General features: G+C 38.8%; 2 protein-coding genes across 2 annotated transcripts; both read left to right on the forward strand.

The window, feature by feature from the left end:
- Positions 1–248: 248 nt before the first annotated feature.
- On the forward strand, positions 249–7432 carry LOC139943886 (uncharacterized). The gene is made up of 7 exons (XM_071940765.1): positions 249–639; positions 1970–2190; positions 2372–2432; positions 3280–3389; positions 3783–4027; positions 4876–5038; positions 5707–7432. The coding sequence occupies exons 1-7, from the start codon at positions 629–631 to the stop codon at positions 5847–5849; spliced, it is 954 nt and encodes a 317-aa protein (XP_071796866.1). The 5' UTR covers positions 249–628; the 3' UTR covers positions 5850–7432.
- Positions 7433–10801: 3369 nt separating this feature from the next.
- On the forward strand, positions 10802–19695 carry LOC139944314 (ER lumen protein-retaining receptor 2). The gene is made up of 4 exons (XM_071941305.1): positions 10802–10972; positions 12368–12627; positions 13328–13580; positions 17373–19695. Exons 1-4 carry the CDS (start codon positions 10882–10884, stop codon positions 17405–17407), a joined length of 639 nt encoding a protein of 212 aa, XP_071797406.1. The 5' UTR covers positions 10802–10881; the 3' UTR covers positions 17408–19695.
- Positions 19696–20533: the final 838 nt, after the last annotated feature.

A 20533-nucleotide genomic window follows, 5' to 3' on the forward strand; every position in this document is an offset into this window, starting at 1 on the left:
CTCATCGTGGATATATAGAAAAATGCTTTTGTGTTGTTATTTTAGCAAAAGGGTTCTACTTTCGATTCTACCTTCTGCTATTAGGATATGTGGCTTTTTATATGTCATTTTGGCAGCAAAGCTAGTTATGTCTTTTACGCAAGTGACACTATTATTTCTCCTCAAGGTGTTGCGCTTAGCATGGAGGTAGAACTTAGTGACCACATTGGCTACATTGCGCTTAGTGACCTCAGAGATAGGGACCCGAAAATAGGACAACGGAACTCAGATCAGCACATCTCTGTATATATTCCATTCGTGCACACACACACACACACGCGTGGATTTTTCTTGTTTGTGTACAAAGTGCATTGTCCTTCTGCAACTTGGTCGCGTGCGTTGACTGGCGAGCAGTTTTGAGATAGCGCACATCTCAGTGTACAGCGTTTGCTATTGTCTCAGTCATTGCGCGCGCACGGACTGGCTGCTGTGAATATATTGAGATAGCGCACGACAGCCAAATAGCTGCTTTTGTTGATCTTCCGCTTGCCAGCAGCAGCGCAACCAACCAGCAGATTATTAGATGAATTCCGACTAGATCCTTTCGGTGCCCGAACTAACTTTTGAAAGTTTAATCAACCATTGCGATATGGAGTGTTGGTAAGCATTGTTGGTTCGTTCATAGAGTAAGGTTCGTTCTATTCTATATTGTATTATAACTTTCTCTTTAAACTCGCGTACGTAAACGTATGGAATGGACGAATCGCAGATTGCTGAACTCGGAACTGTCATACTCATAGTAGACTCTAGCCCACCTTGTTGAGCTGTTAATGGCTCCGCTTTTAACATCGGTCTCATCACTGTCACCATTATGGTGACAGTGATGAGACCGATGTAAAAGCGGTCTCATCACTGTCACCATTATGGTGACAGTGATGAGACCGATGTAAAAGCGGAGCCATTAACAGCTCAACAAGGTGGGCTAACTCATAATAGACTCATAGTCATACTCAACATATTAAAAATGTCATAGTGTCACTGTCAAGACTCAACATGCTCAACAATGACTGTGAATCTGTGATGTGACAGACGGAGTACAGATCAAATATACAATGTGAATGTCAACTACATGTACCTCCACGTGATTTGATTGAGTCACGCCGTGTCCACTCATGGAGGTAGAAATATTACTAGGTAGGGAGGTATTTCTACCTCCTACTCCTAGAAACTATAAGGTTCCCCTGTGAGCAGGGGAGCCTTATATAGTTTCTAGAAGTATCTACCTCCATGGTCCACTCCACCCACTTCTACTTCTACTTCTACGTGATACTCGGAAATATCCGTATATTAAAGTCAGGATAATATATAACGCCAAGGAAAAAAACTAAACGTGCATGCGCAGCGTGGGCGCCTCTCCATACAGTGCCACTTAAATGAATTTACAAGGTGCGAGTAAAAATTCTTAGTTCACGATTACAACTTCACAAGTAACCCTCCTCCCCGGTTATCCCCATTGGGAGGTCAGGGTTATATTTCAACTATCTCGATAGCAGAAAGAACCTCATCACAGTTCTATTAATAGGTATAAAATTGGTTAGAAGCCTATCTTGTTGGGCTGTTTCGGAGCTCTCTCATCTGCCTTTATCTTTTGAAATTACAAGACGATAATGTTAAAAGAGAGCCAACAAGATGGGCTTATATTTGTAACTCTTCGTACTGAGGTATCCAACCTTAGTGGGGTTAGCCAACTCCTAGTCCTAGAACCATTAGGTACGTTTTCTTTCAAGGAGATGATAGCGGAACGCACTATTGTGGAGACTATAGCGAAGCGAACCTCATAGAACTATGAGATTCGTTTCACTAGGATTAGGGTAAGCCATGTGCATTGGCTGGAAGCCTTCAAATCTTTCAAAATTTGGCTGTGCTTGCTACAATTGTTACAACCATGAATCATTGTGAATTTTAATTTTTTTTTTATTCTGTACTTTAGGAAGAAATTCTCGTATGCAGTGGTGAAAATCCGCGATGGCATTGCAGTTGTTTGCACGTCCTGGATGTCCGCTTCCAATGTAAATAAACATGTTTTGTATTCGTGTTGGTGGCCGAACTGTTCCTCTGTCAAGGAAGTGCTAAAGATGGCAAAGAAACTGGAACCATTTGACGAGACTACTTGGAACCAATATCAGGCTGTCAGGCTCTTAAACTTTTCAGGTAAGTATTTAATTAAAAAAAGGGAAATTCCCTTTAAAATATGTTGAATAGACCTTTATCATGGTGCTGTGAAAACATTTTTTTTGTCATTATATTTCAAGCCTTAACTTATTAGTACCCTGTATGAATGGTATCCTGTATGAATGTAATTTGCATTTATGTTTTTCATTTTATCTATCAGATAGCTGGGAGGAAATTTTAGAAATGAAGAAGGTTATTCACAAGGATTCAGAGTTATCTCGGTAAGTATACAGTTATTTTGTGCTACTGTTTTATACTACTTTTTCATCTGAGATATAGGCCTAGCACTTTATAAAAAAGGAGGTGTGAATAAAGGGCATTTAACCTTGGGTTGGGCTTGGGTTGGGCTTGGGCTTGGGTTGGGCTTTTTAAAGTGTTTTGTTATAAAATGAGTACAAATTGATCCACACATTCCTGAACTAGTCGAAATGTAAACAAAAATTACGTGAGTATTTGGCTGTGTTTCTTAGAAAATACATTTAATAAGTTGATATTTTACCAGCCCGATGAACTTCTTTCATGATATGCCTGAAACGGTGTGGTTTTCCTTTTGCTTCTTGGACTAACATGGTCAGCCAAATTTTGGACTCCCCACCCAGGACTACAAAAGGGTACAGGTTGGAGCTGGGGAGTAACCTGCGATTGACTGGCATCCTGTCCAGGGCAGAGGAATGAAACAAGTCTCTGTCGATGAATGCAAATGAAACCGATGATGAACGCTGGCCTAAATGAGCCGTATTTGCGTGGAATAGTCTTGACTCCTTTTTTTACGTGGGTTTGGGGTGATCATAAATCAGGCTGCTGCAAGGAATGAACATTGTCAATTGAAGACTTTTGAGACGCCAGATTATCCCAGATATAATGGTCCTTTCTTGCGACTCTGAGCGTGAGCAGTATTGCGCACATGGGTCTAAGCGTGCGCACAACTGGTGAAAACTGTGAAAAAGGACCGTCCAAATGTCTACCATTGACCTGTTGTTTTTGGCTAATTCTGTCCCAAGGGCACTTCATTGTGGGCGTCAAATATGGCAAGTTCTATCATGTCGTTTTCCCTTTGTTCCCCTTCAGATATCGAAACAGACATCCACATGAGGCGAACCCAGGCAAAGAGAGTTGGTTTCCCACGGCTGATGTACCACGTGTGCCGACTGCTCCAGTGCAGAAACAAAACCAGTCAAGTATGAGACCCATCATCTGTAGTAGAAACACACAGAGGCTCATATTTAACACATTCCATGCACAGGAAGTATCGTAACAGAAATAACATTTTTATGGTTTTAAACGCTTTCAAATTGGAATTCAACTAAGACATTTTAAGAACCTTTTATCCCACCATAAGTTTGGTTGGTACTGCTATGAACATATCAGACAGAGTTGTTCATTATACTTAATGTTCATTGTACAAATGTCTGTTTTTGGCAAATTCATACCCATTTTCATTCAGAGACAGTGTTTCTGGAATGTATCTGCCGAGGGTTGCAAAAGTGATATGAATATCATTTATTTCTGTGTGGTAGACTTGTGTTCATTTATATTCAAATTGCAGTTTCCTTGATTCCATTCTCTTTCAGGTTTTGAGACTATCGTGGAGTTGTTGAAGGAGAGTTTATCCGAACTTAAGGAACTAAGGAAAAGAGTAGACCGTAACACATTGCTCCTTGAAGATCTCCGCCATCAAGGAACCGATACATCTCTCCTGAGGCTGCAAGAAGATGCATTCCATACTCACCTTGAAGTAGCTCTTCCAGTATCAACCGTTGAAGACTTGCAGGCTTTAGAGATGAAACTGGAAGATAAAGAACTTGCCAAAAAAATGGTAAGAGGGAAGATCATACTTGTTGTTCCTGTCCGCTGGCCAGCCTTTGCACGTAGTGCAGTGCACTGCAAGGTATCTTGGCCCAGTTTTAAGCACAGAATCGGCACTTATGGAAGCAGGGAATTCTGTGCTTACGGCATGCGTATTTCACGGGTTAGAGGCGAATTTTGGCTTCTGCAGGTGCGTACTCCACGTTATTAGGCATTCTACGCTTACAAGGCTAGCGCAGAAATTTGGCGCTTGCACGTAAGTGGGGAATCGTAAGCGTAGAATTCGGCTGTAAGCAAAGGTCTGTAATGAAATGGTCTTGCAGTGGTTGTAATAACACAAACTGTTATATATAGAAATACGCAGGACACCTGTCACAAATGATACTCATGACAAGGTAGTTTGGCTGGTAATATTCTGGTAATTGTGATTTTGTTGTGCTTAGCTACTTTTTGTGTTTAAGAAGCTCTATTAAATTGGGACCAGAGAGTTGGCACTTGCAGAAGCAGGTAATTCCGTGCTTAGTTCAGGCGTATTTCACTTGTGAGCATGGATTTCATTTGCTTGTGCTCAAAAATACTCTTACACCAGAAATTCTTTTCAAACAAAGCTAGCCAGAAATTTATCGGTGCTTGTCCTGTAAAATCATGTAAAACCTCTTCGTTTAGAGGGCAAGTGTCAAACTGGTGCAGATTTTGGCAGTAGCCCTGAAATTGTAATCCATTCTTTTCAGAACCACTACAATGTACAAGGTGTCTCCACAAAAATCACTAGATTATATTCCCTTCATGTAGTTTAAAATCTCACTTAATTAATAAACACCCTAGAAAATTAATTTTGTTTCGCTGTTTTTCTTGCAGGAACTTAAGCTAGGTGTACTAGGTGGAAAGAACCTTGCTAGCACTGGAAAGTCCATACTCTCCAACCTCCTGACTCCAAAACTGGCATACCAGTATAACTGGACAGGAAAAAAAGGAAAGATGGAATTCCAGTCCTTTGAAAATATTAACAGAACTATTTGGGGTAAGTATTTATTTCTTATTTTCTGTTTATTATTTTGAATATTGGCCTATTGACCCATTTCACCCGACGTCATCATCAGAAAAATCTTGAATGCGCCATATTGATGGGCAATTTCAATGTGGGTTTTTATATAATAACTCTATGCTGTGCGTTATGCAGTGAAGTGCACATTTTAGGCAATGCGGTGTTAATACACTTAAAAACCTAACTGCCCACCAACATAGTGAGCGTGGCATCAGTCACCGCGTGTGACGCACGTGCAAGGGGTCAATATAGCTTCTCTCTCCCCTTTTTGAAGCCTACTGAAAATGCTGTCAATGGCCTTCCAGGTGAGTCTGGCACAGGGCACTATTGACCCCTTGCATGATGTGAAATGCATGCCGTATTCAATTTCTGCCATTTAGGGAGTAAATTTCTTTGCGTGCATTTTGACTCCCAAAGTGTGTGAATCGTTTTTAGATTAAAATGTTTTTGGGGGTGAACAGTTCTCCAAACCATATTAACTCAAATGGAATCCTTTCTCAAAATAGTTTGTACTATCAACAGCTGCAGTGCATCTCTGCTTTGTCTTTAATTATTTTGGGTCTTAAACCAATATATGACCCTACCTTTAACTGGCCTTTTTTTATTTTAATAATTGAAACTGAATCAAATTTTTGCACCTTCAGAGGCTTTAAGAAAAAATCCAATAACGAGGGACGCCACGAAAGATGACAGCAAGACCTGCGTTATTTCCTATCTCTACAATGCGAGGGATTTAAAAGGAGGTAGGATGAGAAGACGAATGAACGAGCACTCTGATGTGAAGTAGGAATAATAAATAATAATAACGTTGAACATTTTTAGTGCGCCATGTCTGTCAATGATGAAACTCCTGGCACAAAATACAAGAACTCTTCTGATACACAATGACACAAGACAACCAATGCCACTGAGACCAAGTTTACTGATGAACCTTACCTTGATCAAGACATGGAAGCTTAGCAAGTAGATAAGCACAAATACATGCTAACCACGGCAGAGTACTGCACCTCTATAGAGTTGACGATGCCCTGTGTGCCCCAGCTGCTGGATCTTTCAAGAACAGCCCACAAGCCATCTTTCCAGATATGATCAAATCATTTCTTTTAGTCCACAAAGTTATCGGCTTTCCAAGTTGCCTGTACTTCTCACAGTCGGCCTTAAGGTTCAAGATTTGCTCTGTTGTTCTACCTTTGCAAAAAACAGCTCGCTCCTCCGAGAGAATGGCCTCTGCCTGCAGTTGTTGCAAACGATTAAAGATTATCTTCAAGAGAATCTTGCTAGGATGACTTGCTTGGCTTATAGCTCTACAGTACCAGTAATGCTGGCTGGTGAATGTCAGTGTTATTTACATGAACAATATTTACTTTTACTATATTCCTTATAAAACCATGGATATTGTGTGTATTCGAAAAGGAAACTTAGTATTCTATTGCATTGTTCAACAGGTTCAAATTTTTATGGGTATAAAAAGTTGACTCCAGTTTATTGCACTTTCTCCGTAGACCAGTCTCTGTCACCTATCTCCTTATAAACCTGGATCAGTTTGCACTCGCACATCAGGAATTCTGTTTTAGGGCGGGTAGACCTTTGGTAATTACTCAAACAAATTGACCATAAAGTTATACTTAGTAAGAACCACAGTGCAGCTGATAATAATGTATAACACTTTAAGAAACGATTCTCTTCTAATGAATGCGGTTTTAGAGAAAGGGGTTCAACAAATGTGCAATCTGAGAGACAGAAACGTGTCTCAGATTGTGTTTTTTTAATTCCGGATTTTTCTTCTGTGCACATGATCGCCCCAGTCTTATGATGATATCTCAAAAACGCTACAACCTTTAGTAATAAAACTTCCACGGGTTAGTTTTTTTGTATATCTCTACATTCTTATAGGATTGAATTTTTCCAAGAACAAAAGGTATACTTTGCATTTATGTGATTTGCCAATAGCTCGCCAGTTACTTTCATGACTTATACTTGTAATATGTACAAATGTAAAATTTGTAAAATTGTTTTAATTAATTGTCCTGTATAGCTAAGTTTTATATTTCATGGTACAGTCACAGGTGTTCTCTCATGTCGTAAGATTTGTTTATATATATTTTAAGAAACACTTTTTTGCTAGTTCTGCATTCTGGTTAGCAGAATCATGGTCTTGCGGGGGTAAATAATAGGCAAATTTATAAAATTTGTACCATTATGAACTAGATGTGTTTTGGGACATCACCTACACATAACTTGTGGGAAATAGTCTCAGAAAGGGGATAAGGTCCCTTTGGGGTTCACCCGCAGTCCACGGGGAAGGGATATACTTTCTTCAGTGATCTAGTATTCAAGCTAAATATGTTTTTGTGTAAACTATTTTTTATATTTACGATGTATTTATATAAATGCTTGAATAATTGATTGATTGATTTGTTTGTCAACTTATTTATCTGTTTCTGATTGATTGATTGACTCTTTTATATTATTTCTGTTTTGTTTATTTATTTATTAAACTATTTAGTTATACATGTTGCCTAAATAGGCCTACAGTCAATTAATTGTATTTTACCTTTGTTTTCTAAGAAGTGGCCTATAAATGAAATTTTAAAAAGGTAACTCAGCCACAATTAGTACATAGTTCCTGGTAAACTCAATCTTTACGAGCAACTTAAGGTTTCTCTTTGAGCTGCGTCAAGCTGTAAAATTTGTTTATTATCAAAAATAGGCAAAATGGTTCATCAACAATTGTTGCAGGTATTGAATATTCCCATGTAACACACAAAGGTGTTTCCGAGAAACTTAGTTTTGCGTGAAAAAACACACCAAACCGATTCGTTGTCCGTCCCGTGAAGGCCGAATTTTATAGTGAAATCTGAGCCTTTTCGAGATATGGTGGGCAGTTTGGTTGGACGGTATTTACAAACGAGTTTATGGAGGTGGAGGTCTCTTCCACCATGGTAAGGTAACAGTAATGTGTCCACCACTACTTCAAAATGGCCTCTCCCACTTGGGAGTCAATAAACACGTAGGCATTGACTCCCAAAAATGGCGGAAATTGCAGACGCGCTTTATTTTGTTTTGTGCCGAGGTCACAGCTCTATGGCCGAGGTGCGTCCCCCGCGTTAAAAAAGTAATTATCCATTCTTCATAGGCTCATGGCACGAGGCAATTTACAGGCAACCAGTGTCAGGCAATCTGAGTGTTCACACTTATTTTTCTTGTGGATCGTAAGACATTGTTTGAAAAATTACTCAATGTGCTTTGTGACTTGGGCCCACTTCATAGAGCTGCTAAGCACCAAAATTTGCTTATCATGAAATTTCTTCCTTCATAAAAACAGGATTATCGACTCAATTTCCATTTGTTGCAAATTGCTTGTTACTGGTATTCAGCTGTTGTTTGCTTATCCTGAAAATCATGTGGAAATTTGATTGGTAATCCTGTTTTTAACAAGAAAGAAATTTCATGCTAAGCAAATTTGTGTGTGCTTAGCATCTCTATGAAACTGGGCACAGAAGTCATTTTATGAGTGCGCTGCGCTGCAGTTGGTTGCCTCCCAAGTTGCCTGTGAAAGTTGCCTCGTGTAGTGCCCTAAAAGAGCATGCAGACGGTTGGCGCGCAGTATTTAAAAATGCATGCCATATGCGTGGCCTACTTATAATCACGGATAACGTTATAACTTGCAATTCAAGTGGCATGACGGTTACACAATAAACGGAGTGTTAACTTGGCTAAACGAATAGTAACAATCAATGCAACTTTTTTTTTACAACTTTAAAAAATACAACTGGACTATCAAGCCAAGCTTTTAAAAGATAACAGATTCTTATATAGACGCTACAGATCCAAACACGCTGTAAAAAGCTCCCTCTAATTATAGGCAAGGTATAACCTTTGGTTTTTGGAATGAACCGTTCAATTGTTTTAATCGTAGTTGTTAACATTAAAATTAATAGTGAACACTTCTCAGTGAATTCCTACTAGGAGTATTGTAGTCGAGTCCACGACCTTTAGAGACCAGCTGACAATACCACACAACTTACATTCGTTTCGTGTACATGTATAGGGTAAACGTACATCGGGTAAATCTGATTGTTTCAATTGCCAATTAACGTGTAACAGGGCAGTTGATGCATGGAGTTGATGCATGGTGGAATGATTATTTGGTCGATCCAGCCTAAACAAGGGGAACATACAAGAACAACAATAATGCAGATCAAGAGGAAACTAAATGTAAAACTGAAACAAAGTTGTGTTTTAATATTTTTGTTATACTTTTTTTTACCCACTGATGTGTGCACTGTATATACTCTTGCGTACTTTCCCGAGTCCTGTGAAAACATGCACAGGCATATTTAATACTCGGGTGGGATTCTAACCCACGACCCTTGCAATTCGACCCTTTTAATTGCAATGCTAGAATTGCAAGGGTCGTGGGTTAGAATCCCACTCAGTAGAAATATGCCTGTTATTACAAATAAGCCCTATTCACACTACTCAACTTTGATCCGTGTAAGTTGTGACCCGTGTAAAAGTTTTCTTCACGGATTAAAACTGACCCGGAGATTCCTTTCACACTACAATAATTAACCCAGAGCCAATTTAACCCAGAGCCACAGTAACACGGAGCAGTGCAAGTTGGGTTCACACTACACGTTTTTTTCTTTAACACGGTTATTTTTTAAGACATCGTGATGAAAACATAATAGACCATCGAAAAATCATAGAGCAAAAATCAACTCGAAAGTGCCGCTAGAGCGCCGTATTTTTTTATATATAAGTTTTTCTCTTAGTTACCTGTTCATGTTTGTTGTGTTGTCATTTAGCCTTCGAGAAAGACTCTGCTAGGGTCGAAACGTCAGGCCATTAACTATTTTTTGCATAAATTTTTCTCCTTAGAGATTGCCCGGTAGCCAAATGCAGTTCGAATCCTATGTTTTGTTGTGTTTTTTTGTATTTTTCTTACCAACACACACCCACATACACACAATCAACCATGGAGCAAGTATTGCTCCATAGTTGAACCTCCGGGTACTTTCGTGTAAAGGTCTGTGGTTCAACCAGAAAAATAGCTTTGTAGCCTCTCTACCTACCTTAATCTATACTGTAGGCCTAGGGCATATATTTTTTTTCGCAATGCAAATTTGTCCCCCCCCCCATTTACAGATACAAGATAGCATAATGTTTTTGGTATTTTGATGTTTTGTGAGGAAAGAACCTGACCGCCCCCCCCCCCCTCTCCGCACAACGGATAACTTTTTTCTGTCACTTTCTATCTCTCCATAGACTCGCCACTAATACCCTAGTGCTCACAAGCGTACCCATATGGAAGTTTTTTTCAAATAAAACGCTGTGCTGTTTCATTTTTGGGGGTGGGGTCTCCCTGGTAAAATTATTACGATTCGGTTTTGTTTTCTACCTCGACTTGATCATGGACAGGTCATTGGTCATCCTTGACCTTCTACAGATCTGTGAAGAATTAAACTTACAAATGGTACACACAAAACACTGCTGTTAGTGGCTGTTGTTACCCGACGTGTCCTCCATAAGCCATTGAATAAAATTATCAGGACCGGAATAAACAAACCGCAAGTGCGCATTGGAAATATACGTACACTATCGCGCGGTGGTCGAGGGGCGAGTCTACTGTTTTTAGTACCCATTTAATTCGTCAATACCACTGGTACCCACTGCGTGCCGGTGACGTACAGTTCGATCGTATATCTCGGTTACCACTTAGGTTTTCACGCTGCCGCCGCCACGTCAACCTACAGCCATTTTCGAAGTAACCTGACCGATTTACGTGTGCTTTACCTCCAACAACCAGCATCAAAATGAATGTTTTTCGGCTTGTTGGTGATCTTTCTCACTTGCTGGCTATCTTAATTCTTCTCTGGAAAATATGGAAGACCAGGTCCTGTTCAGGTGAGATCCATTACATTTTAATAACCCAAAAAGTTGTTGGCTTTTGATTTTTGTTTATTACCGCCACGACACCGGTTGGCCACGTTGACACCGAACAACACCGCCACCGACATTTGGTCACTTTTTGCGGCACGGGCAAATTGGACCGGACTGGCCACTGGGTTGGCGAATTTTGTAACCCAAGTGAAGTAGATGTGGGGAGCTTATATATTTGTTTACATTGTTTTGAACGCTGAGAGAAATTTGATTCTATAGTTTGACGTGTGTTGACTTCTAATTCTCTCTTCTCAGTCACATCACAGTCACAATTGATTTTAATAATTAATTAATAAATAAAAAATGGTGTTTTTATTTTGTTTGTGACTGAGTCAGTTCGTCCTTATAAATGTGTCTCAACAATGAAATACAAATTGGAAGTTTATTTTAAGAACTAAGAAGTAACAGCTTAATGTGCATGTTTCTCAAATTTTTGTGTTGTGTTTTTATATATTTTTATTTTGGTAATTTTGTAGCTGTGTCTTTTTTAGTTTTACGGTTTTATTTGATGAATGATGTGCATTCATTATCAAACTGCTTCTTGATTTGCATTTTCATTATCGATAATTTTTTTGGAGCATGTTCAAAATTGTAAAAGAAAGTTTGCAAGTCTGTTTAAAGGGTCTATGTAACTTTTGTAGGACAAAAAACACAATGTTCACAGATTTACACTAAACTATCTTTATCTTCAAACCCTGGAAGTTTAATGTAAATCTATGGACATTTTGAAAAAGTACCCGAATCCTTTAAAGCCATTGGACCCGTTCGGTAAACAGTGTTGTCCAAGACCCACACTTTGTGTACCACAACTTCTATATCAAATAACAAACCTGTGGAAATTTAGGCTCAATCGGTCATCGGAGTCAGGAGAAAACAACGGAAAAACCCACCCTTGTTCACGCCGTGTCATGACATGTGTTTAAAATAAATCCGTAATTCTCGTTAACGAGAATTTATATTGTTTTGTTGTTTTCTCAAAAAGTAAAGCATTTCATGGAATAATATTTCAGGAGAAGTCTTTCACCACTGCCTTCTGTAAACCCTGTAAGTTATTTGTAAATCTGTGAACTTTCATTTTTTTTTCTGAACCGAAAGGGTCCAATGGCTTTAACAAAAAGTTGTTAGACAAAATAAAATTTCAGGCCAGATTAAATAAAGTGATAGTGATACTTCTGTATATAAATAGAAAATAGGCCCTACCAACTTTAAAATGTACCAGAGGCCTATATGGATTGCATTACATTTGTTGATTTCTTGTAATATTATACTAATTGTACTTTGGCAATTTTCCAAGTTTAAAAAATTGTGAATACATTGTTAAATTGAATTTTTCTTCTTCTTCCCAACACCTGTCAATAGGAATCTCTGGAAAGAGTCAGATCCTCTTTGCACTTGTCTTCACATCGCGGTACCTAGATCTCTTCACCAATTTCATCTCGCCCTACAACACATTCATGAAAGTCATCTACATTCTGTGCGCCTACGCCACCGTATATTTAATCTACATCAAGTTCAAGGCCACCTATGACAGCAACCATGACACGTTCAGGATGGAGTTCCTGGTGGTTCCTGTGGGTGGCTTGGCGTTCCTTGTCAACCATGATTTCACTCCTCTTGAGGTAGGTTCTTAGGCCTGTATGCTAATTTTTTCTTGGTTAATGGCAATGACCGGGGGAATGGAGGTAATCGCTTTAGTTGCCTTCGTGAAGTGTCAGAAGATGTGTATGATACACGCAGATATTTTTTGTGCCAGAAACGAAATTGGATGATGGAAAACCGCAATGTTAACACATCGTGATATTCCGTTATAATAATAACAATATTTATTCGGGCAATCACATTTACAAGCACATATACATACATTAAAAGTATTTAAGAAAACAAAGTAAAACAACAGTGGGGTGCCCAGGAGAGCATAAAAGTTAAAAAAAATAACTGTCGCCAAAAGGCGTATGTCTCCTAAAACCCTAAAAATACATTAAGGCAAGAGGGGGCATATAAAAAAGCACAGAATTATCAGGCCTTTAACCTAGCTTTTGATTGAAGGAGCACAGTAATTTCCTCTTTGGCATGTCTGGCAAGGGGCCTTGTCACACGAGGCAACTTTGAGGCCACCAACTGCAGTCTATGCTTACAATCTCCAAACAAAATATGTGAACATTCAATTGTGAATGGCTTCTCTTTTTTTGAGATTCTTCTGTAAATTGCCTTGTGTGACATGACCCTTTCATACAACAACTCCATGGTGTTACTATTTAAACCTTTGAAACTTTGGACTTGACCTCTTGGAATAAAATGCGTTTTGTCTCCTCCCATCAGATCCTGTGGACCTTCTCCATCTACCTGGAGTCAGTTGCCATCTTACCACAGCTCTTCATGATCAGCAAGACCGGCGAGGCAGAGTCCATCACCAGCCATTATCTCTTTGCCCTTGGTGCTTACCGAGCTCTCTACATCGTCAACTGGGTCTACCGCTTCTACTTTGAGGGTTTCTTTGACCTGATTGCCATTGTGGCTGGCTGTGTGCAGACGATACTGTATTGCGACTTTTTCTATCTATACATCACTAAAGGTAAGGTTTGAGTACCGACAAGTCTGTCGGCTTTGCTTTTCATGCTGTTGGCTCGTTTCTACCATAAAAAATATTGAAGATCTGTTAATCCATGCTGTTTGGCCTTATCCTGCAGTGAAGACCAATAGATTCACTGACAGGCTTTTATGAAAGTTAAGGGGAAAGCTTTTGTCACTAAAATATGTGTTTTTTGAGAGGAATGTGAATAAAAAATTAACTAAGGTTTAAAAATATTAGTTTTGATTGTATTTACAAATTTACGAGTAGGCCCCGACCCGAGAGGGCGCTGTTCGTGACGTAATTCAAGGCGCGATATTTGAAGAGAAAATTTGTAGTCAGGCCCCCGTACATTACGTCTGGGAACATAGCACATCAAAACAAATTTAGACACGATTTTACACACATACGTACATTGAAACTTGAACATGTTGAACGCCTAGTGGTTTTTACAAAAGCTATTGCTGCTATTTTTATTTAACTATGCGACTTTGTAGTGACCAAATGGGTTGTAAGATGTGGGTCTGCCTAGGTATTATTATAGAAATACGGCCACGGAGCAGACTGCACGCACGCACTATGGCTGCTGTATAATGTGCGGACGGTCACATAGGACCTGCACGCACGGTGAATCGCATGCGGTACCAGTGTTCGCTGCATAGCGCTGAAAAAGACGTCGGACCGGACCACTTTGCTCTAGTTGATCTGACTTTCGCAGCCCACAACCGCCTGTACTTGGGATCTGCCGGAAACAGATGAAGACTGACCCCATCTTTAGTTGTTTTGCTGCATCCTTGTATAGTTCTATATTTTTATACTGTATGCCATGTTTTAATAATGTCCATCTGTAATGTCCCTTTTTGTCTCTTCGTAAATAGTGGCATCAGGAGATTAACGCGATAGTAATTTAGTTTACTTTTTAAAAATCCTTCAGGGGTGCTTCTTTTTTTGTTATTGTATTGTTTGTTCTTGTTTTTGTTTTCTTCTGTTCTTATTGTCTGTGCTTGAATTTTTGCCTGTGAAATTAATAAATGAAATGAAATGAAATGAAATGAAATCCAGCAGCAATACACCTGGTCGGCATTGCCGGAAAAATGCCAGAAAGAAAAACCTTTTACGCAGCGTACAAACTCACGTCTTAGAATTACATGTACTTTTGCACGTGTGTTTATCTACGCATCGAGGGGGGTCTATGTTTGATCGAGGCAAAGTCTTTCTTTTCCTACAGCACAAAAGGGGTAGGCAGAGTCAACCCCCCGAAGCACTTAATTAATTTTGTTAACATATAAAATCGTGACAAACAATTACTCAAAAAATTGTTTTATATGTTTAAAAGAAAAAAAATCCTATTTCCAGGTGCCTTTAAGTCTGGTCATATTTCTTTCAAATGCGAATGTGATTGCGATAAGGATTTTGACTACATGCATTTTCAACGAATAGATCGTTGAAATAGTTGCTCAGTGCTCTCCTCTTTCAAAACATTTGCAGCAAAAACAAGCAATGCATTTGAACTCCCAGGAACTATGAATCGGGCTTCAGAAAAAAACAGTGTTATCACACAGAATGTCTGCAAGGTATCCTGCATATAATAGGATGTTCCTTATGACACTCTACCTTTCAGTTACATTAGCTGTGTAATTGTTTTCAGAGCCGCTTTTGGTGGACCCTGAAAAAGAAAGCGGATACGAGTTGGACCTTTAGAAGCCATTGCTCCATTGGGGATATCAAACTACCATTTGAGAAAATTTTGATTTAAAGTAAGCTGAATATCCCTGCATCTCTGTGTATCCTTCACGCCACCTAAACTTGCTTAGATTATCTTTAGCAATCATAATGTGTTGGTTGGTGTTTCATATTCTTATCTGAGAAATCATTTTTGTCACAAAGACATAATGACTTCTCAGAGAGAGTGAGAGCTTCTTTTATATCCTCTGCTGTCCCAAACCACAGCCTAATTTGTTCCTGTGCTTTATGTGTCGACTGATTTGTTGTGTGTTGGGACATGTCCACACTTACGGCTTCGGCTGTTGCTGCAGCCACAACACAAAAAAATACAATTTGTCAATGTTGTTGCTGCAGCCAATAGCCATAGCCAATAGCCGTAGTCGCTTAAATCTGACACAGCCTCAGCTAAGTGTTGCTTGCCATATTATTTCGCAAAGACCCCTTGCATACACCAGGCCTTGAACTTCGCTCTTGAAGGGGGCACAACAATCTTCCTCTGGTAAGGGGTACTTCGATGAGGAAAATGTAAAATTGTATTGGACATCACAGCAAAAGCACAGGGCACCGCTGCAATTGCTGTGGATGCTTTGGGTTAATTCAAGGCATGTGTTTTACTGTTCACACCACATACAACGCTCAATCAATGTATGTTTTTGTTTGACCTCAGTGATGGAGCTGTTTGACCTCACGATGTCGTATGCAAGGGGTTTTATCAGAGTGATAAAAGAATTGTGTAACAGTACGTTATGGTGGCTTCTTAGTTTACCACATTTCATGATGGCACTAATCCTGTTCTTGGTCTAATCCACACCAATTAACTTCTGGGCATTGCAGGAGCTGCAACAGTTAATAAATTATATTGCTCATAACTAAATTTGGTCTAGGGTGTAATCTTTAACGTTAATTTTAAAAAAGGTAATTCTTGTTTGCCTAATACTAGGATACCAACTATCTTTATTTTGGTGTGTGAAAAGACAGAGAACTGTGTGTTATTACTGCAATTGTGTGTTATAGACCTGCAATTTCATGCGACCTTGGAGGCCATAGCCTTTGTTGCCCCTGGTCTGGGCCTTGGTACCTATTCAACAAATACCCATTTACTTTAAGATTTTTCAAATGGAAGTGCCCTTTGCAAAATGAAAATGGTCTCCCCTTTTCATAGATGAAGTTAAGGCCTGATTGGTGTACACGTGAACATTATACGTGTACACAACATTAACTCCGAGTTGGTTTCACTAGGAAGGTGTCCCATTAATTTGGGATTTTTTAATTTTGGATCCCCAATTTGTCTTGACTCTTCCCGATATGTTTTATCTTAGAATGTTGACATCTTGAAAGTAAGATGTCGACCTCCCGAGATTCATCAAATGATCTCGGGATATCAACATTCGGAATGTAGGATGTCAATGACTTTCCAATATAATTCATCTTGGGATGATAGCGACCTCAAAATGTTGAGAACCTGAGAGAAAATATATTGGGAAGACGACATTCTCCTTTCAAGATGTCGTCATCGCGAGACAATCATCTAATGATGTTGTATCTTGGGTCTATGATGTCGTCATCCTGCAGAAAATTATCACAGGATCTCAACATTAACAAGTTGGATTGCACTTTCAGAGCTTCAACCGTACAAGAAATGCAATACAAAGATGGAAGGCCCTTGTGTTGTGTGATGTACTGGCGTTATGATCAACTGCTGCAGCTGGCTTCTTAGACAAAGGGAAAATTTGTCATGGATAAACACTAACTACCACAAATCCACATGCCTCAATTCTTTGATTCTCTTACTTTATTTTCCTGAGGGATTTCAAATCCAAAGCATGATTGGCATGGGTTTAGGCATGATGTCCAAATCCAATCTTATCAGATTCTAAAGAATTTGGGCGTTTCAAAACCTTTGAAGCACGACAATGGGATCGTGGAAACAACTTGTTACCTTACTGGGGGTAAGAGGCTACCAAAGTGTAGTTATGACTATAAATATGCTTAAATTGTTTTGTGTCTTTTTATTTAATTTCAATATTTTTACCAATTTCCCCTTATACCCTTGTTCTCTTTCTCCTGCAGTTATGCAAGGCAAGAAGCTTTCGTTACCTGCATAAAGCCGTCCTGCGTGTCGAGCCGCATGTCAGCTCAGCCTACAGTTATTCTTCATCAAGGGTTTTTTTTAAGTTCAACTTGTAACAAACTTTAATATTTAGATCACACAGGCTTCTTATTTTGGTCTTTTTTTGTAGGTGTGTTTTCGACTTGCCATTATTATTTCCCTCGTCTAGTTTGCAAGACGTGCCTTGAACATTTACCATGAGGCAGACTTATTCTTTTGAGCATGTAAATCCTTCAGGCATGTGGCGAAATTGATCTGGCTTTGTGTAAAATGGGTATATAAAGTGGGTTTTGATGGGTATAAATGGGTATCAGTGGGTATTAACGGGTGTCCAAGAGCGGGTATTGGCTCATTTTACCAGACGCCATCATCACCCTTAGATGCTAAATCTTGGTTTCGCCATTTTGTGAGTCAGATTCCATGACAAGCTATTTGATCACCCAAGTAGCAGACCACGGGTCTTCTGTAGCTCATGTATGTTTCTGTGGGTGGGGTCTGTATGTTCAGGAATTCTTTTACCATGCCTGCGTCTAAAATGTGTTTAAAAAGAAGCAGGAACACAAAGAGATATGCTATGTAAACTATCTATAAAGCTTGTAGACTATTTAATAGACATAACAATACAAAGACAGTAACTACAGTATTAAGAAGCTGTGAAATATTTTACAAACTTTACCATTTGCAGGCCTGGAATTTCATCTTCAAGAGGGCAAGGCCATTTTAATTTTCCAATGGGCGCTTCCGTTGGAAAATCATATAATTTATAGGAAACTTTTGAAGGGGCACTACGACCAATACCAGGGCCAACAGATGCCGTTGCTTCCATGTAATTCCAGCCCTCTAGCTGCAAATTTAAGGGTTGATAAACTAGAAGTAAAGCAAGCTTGTTGACTGTTTTCACACAATTCAGAAGTATGGGATTGTATTTTCACCATAGTTTGATGGTGTGTGATGTCTTCAGTGTAACCATGAACTATTGACTTTTGGTGGCGTAATGTTGTCTGTCATTACGGTGTGGCCATTGTTGTTGGGTTCCCTGTTCACGCAACGACAGTGACAGTTAATATTTTCATTTTATGTAAAGGTGCCTGACTGTTTTTGTTTTCTTCCATCCTCTATTTGATTAGATTTAGGTAATAAATGGGGGGAAATCAAGTTGCTCTATGTCAAAGGTCACATGGTCAGAGGTCATATGTCCATGTCTTAACAATCATCACTACTTGATGTTTCTTGCTAAGTATTTGAAATTGTACATAGCACAAATTTACGTTTCTGTTTCAAAAAGATGTTTTTCTTTCAAAATCATTATACAGCTGGGAGGTTGATCCCTTTATAGTTTTAACTGGATTAATTGCATATTTAAAGCCAAATGCCTCTATCGGGTAGTCGAAATTACCACGGCAACAGTGTAGCAGCCTGCATTTAAGCAGCGCAGGAGTAGATAATTAAAATGAAATCCGATTGTTACATTTTTTTCTTTTTATTTTTTTTGCTTTATATGAGTAATGATATTCCTGTGTTAGTTGCTAAGTCTTATATGATGTTTTTGATAGTAAACACATTTAATGAACTTTGAGGAAATTCCATTGGAGTATAACTGATAACACCCCGAAAAAATTGAGTGGATTGCTATTTCAACCGTGTCAGAATTTTATTTAAGTTTTGCATGTAATGTTGCGATGGGAGTACTTTTATATTGTGGCCAGTGGCCATCTTGTTTGTACCTCAATTCATCAGTGCTGGATGTAAAGAGAGTCGTGAACGAGAAGAAAGTATTTCTTCACTTGTGCAGGTTGTTGGTTCGATTTGTTTACAATCCCTTTCATATCTTTGAAGACAACAAGAAATTATGAAAAATATTGGTTAAGTGCTGCAGCTTATCACCACTTAGGTTGGTTATGACATTTTGCACACATTTGTTTGTAATGATAGTTTCAGCTTGATCAAAGTCTGTTGGTTAAATCAATTGAATTATTTCATTTACCTTTTCAATAATTATTGCAAGTATTCCAAACTTGTACATTTTGTACAGTGACCCGAACTCAACAGTTTTTGTAGAGTCTTGTTTGCCTAATATAAAACTTATGTTATTTTGTTTGTTTGTAGAGTGATCGAAAGAGCTTTTGTTTTACATTAATACATTATAATATCAACATTATTGTATTGCATTCAAAAATAATGTAAGTGTACGTTTCACAAGGAAGGTGTTCCATTAAAATGGGGGACTTTTTAATTTTGGATTCCCACGAACCTTATAAATAAACGATGCGTGTTGTTTCATAAGTTGTCTAGTCTTATTTTCAATTTTGCTTTTTGATTATGAATAATTACTTGTCTTTCTTTAGTGTTGGGCACGAACGGGAATTATGGGAAATAGATTTCCTGCACGATAGAAATCATTATGTGGAAAATCGAAAAGAATCAGAAGCACAAACCAGTGCAGTCAATCAAAAAACACACACATTGTTTGCATTTCAAAGTTCAACTTTCTTTGCAATAGCAAAACACTGTCGGAAATAAATATATTGTATTGCTGAGTGATACTTTTGCAATCGCAGTTAGTTGCCTGTACAGTAAACCATGTAGGACGAACAACCTGGTCACATCAATGTAACAAAAGATTGCACTGTCTTGTCGCCATCTTGGTGAAAAGCAGAAAGGGGTACCGTGTACGTGTACATCTTAAAACATGCACAATTGCAGTTTTAATAGCTCTATAATTTTTTCCAAAACCAATGTAGTTTCTTGCCTGCCATGGATTGCTCTGGAATGTACAGTATTTCTAATTGCGTATACAAAGGTTGGGCCCACGTGGTCTATGTACTGATTGGGGTATGAAAAGGCCCCGATTGGCGTTCGTGAAAATTACTACGTTCGGAGCTGTCCCTGCTAGCGATATTTACACTGTGTAAACACTAGTAACATGTGTTCATCTCAGAGAGTATTGTGTGTTCATATAACAGCCAGGAACCGTGAGCGTGCCAATAAAATATATGGGACCTGTGCCGAATTTCATAGCTGAGCGCAAAATAAATATGCTCGTGGAGAATAAAGTTACCAGCCAAAATACCATGTATGTTTCCATTTGTTTAGCAGTAAAAAATAATTTATCATTTATGTG

This window comes from Asterias amurensis, chromosome 11, assembly GCF_032118995.1.
Source record: "Asterias amurensis chromosome 11, ASM3211899v1".
Taxonomy (NCBI): Eukaryota; Metazoa; Echinodermata; class Asteroidea; order Forcipulatida; family Asteriidae; genus Asterias; species Asterias amurensis.

What these genes read in the sequence shown, in the direction of transcription:
- LOC139943886 (XM_071940765.1), top strand. An exon ending in CAGGCTCTTAAACTTTTCAG is followed by an intron (nt 2,191 to 2,371) that starts GTAAGTATTTAA and finishes TTTATCTATCAG; the next exon opens with ATAGCTGGGAGGAAATTTTA. An exon ending in TATTAACAGAACTATTTGGG is followed by an intron (nt 5,039 to 5,706) that starts GTAAGTATTTAT and finishes TTGCACCTTCAG; the next exon opens with AGGCTTTAAGAAAAAATCCA.
- LOC139944314 (XM_071941305.1), top strand. Translation starts at nt 10,882, where the DNA reads ATGAATGTTTTTCGGCTTGTTGGTGATCTTTCTCACTTGCTGGCTATC. An exon ending in GAAGACCAGGTCCTGTTCAG is followed by an intron (nt 10,973 to 12,367) that starts GTGAGATCCATT and finishes ACCTGTCAATAG; the next exon opens with GAATCTCTGGAAAGAGTCAG. An exon ending in CTATCTATACATCACTAAAG is followed by an intron (nt 13,581 to 17,372) that starts GTAAGGTTTGAG and finishes TTTCTCCTGCAG; the next exon opens with TTATGCAAGGCAAGAAGCTT.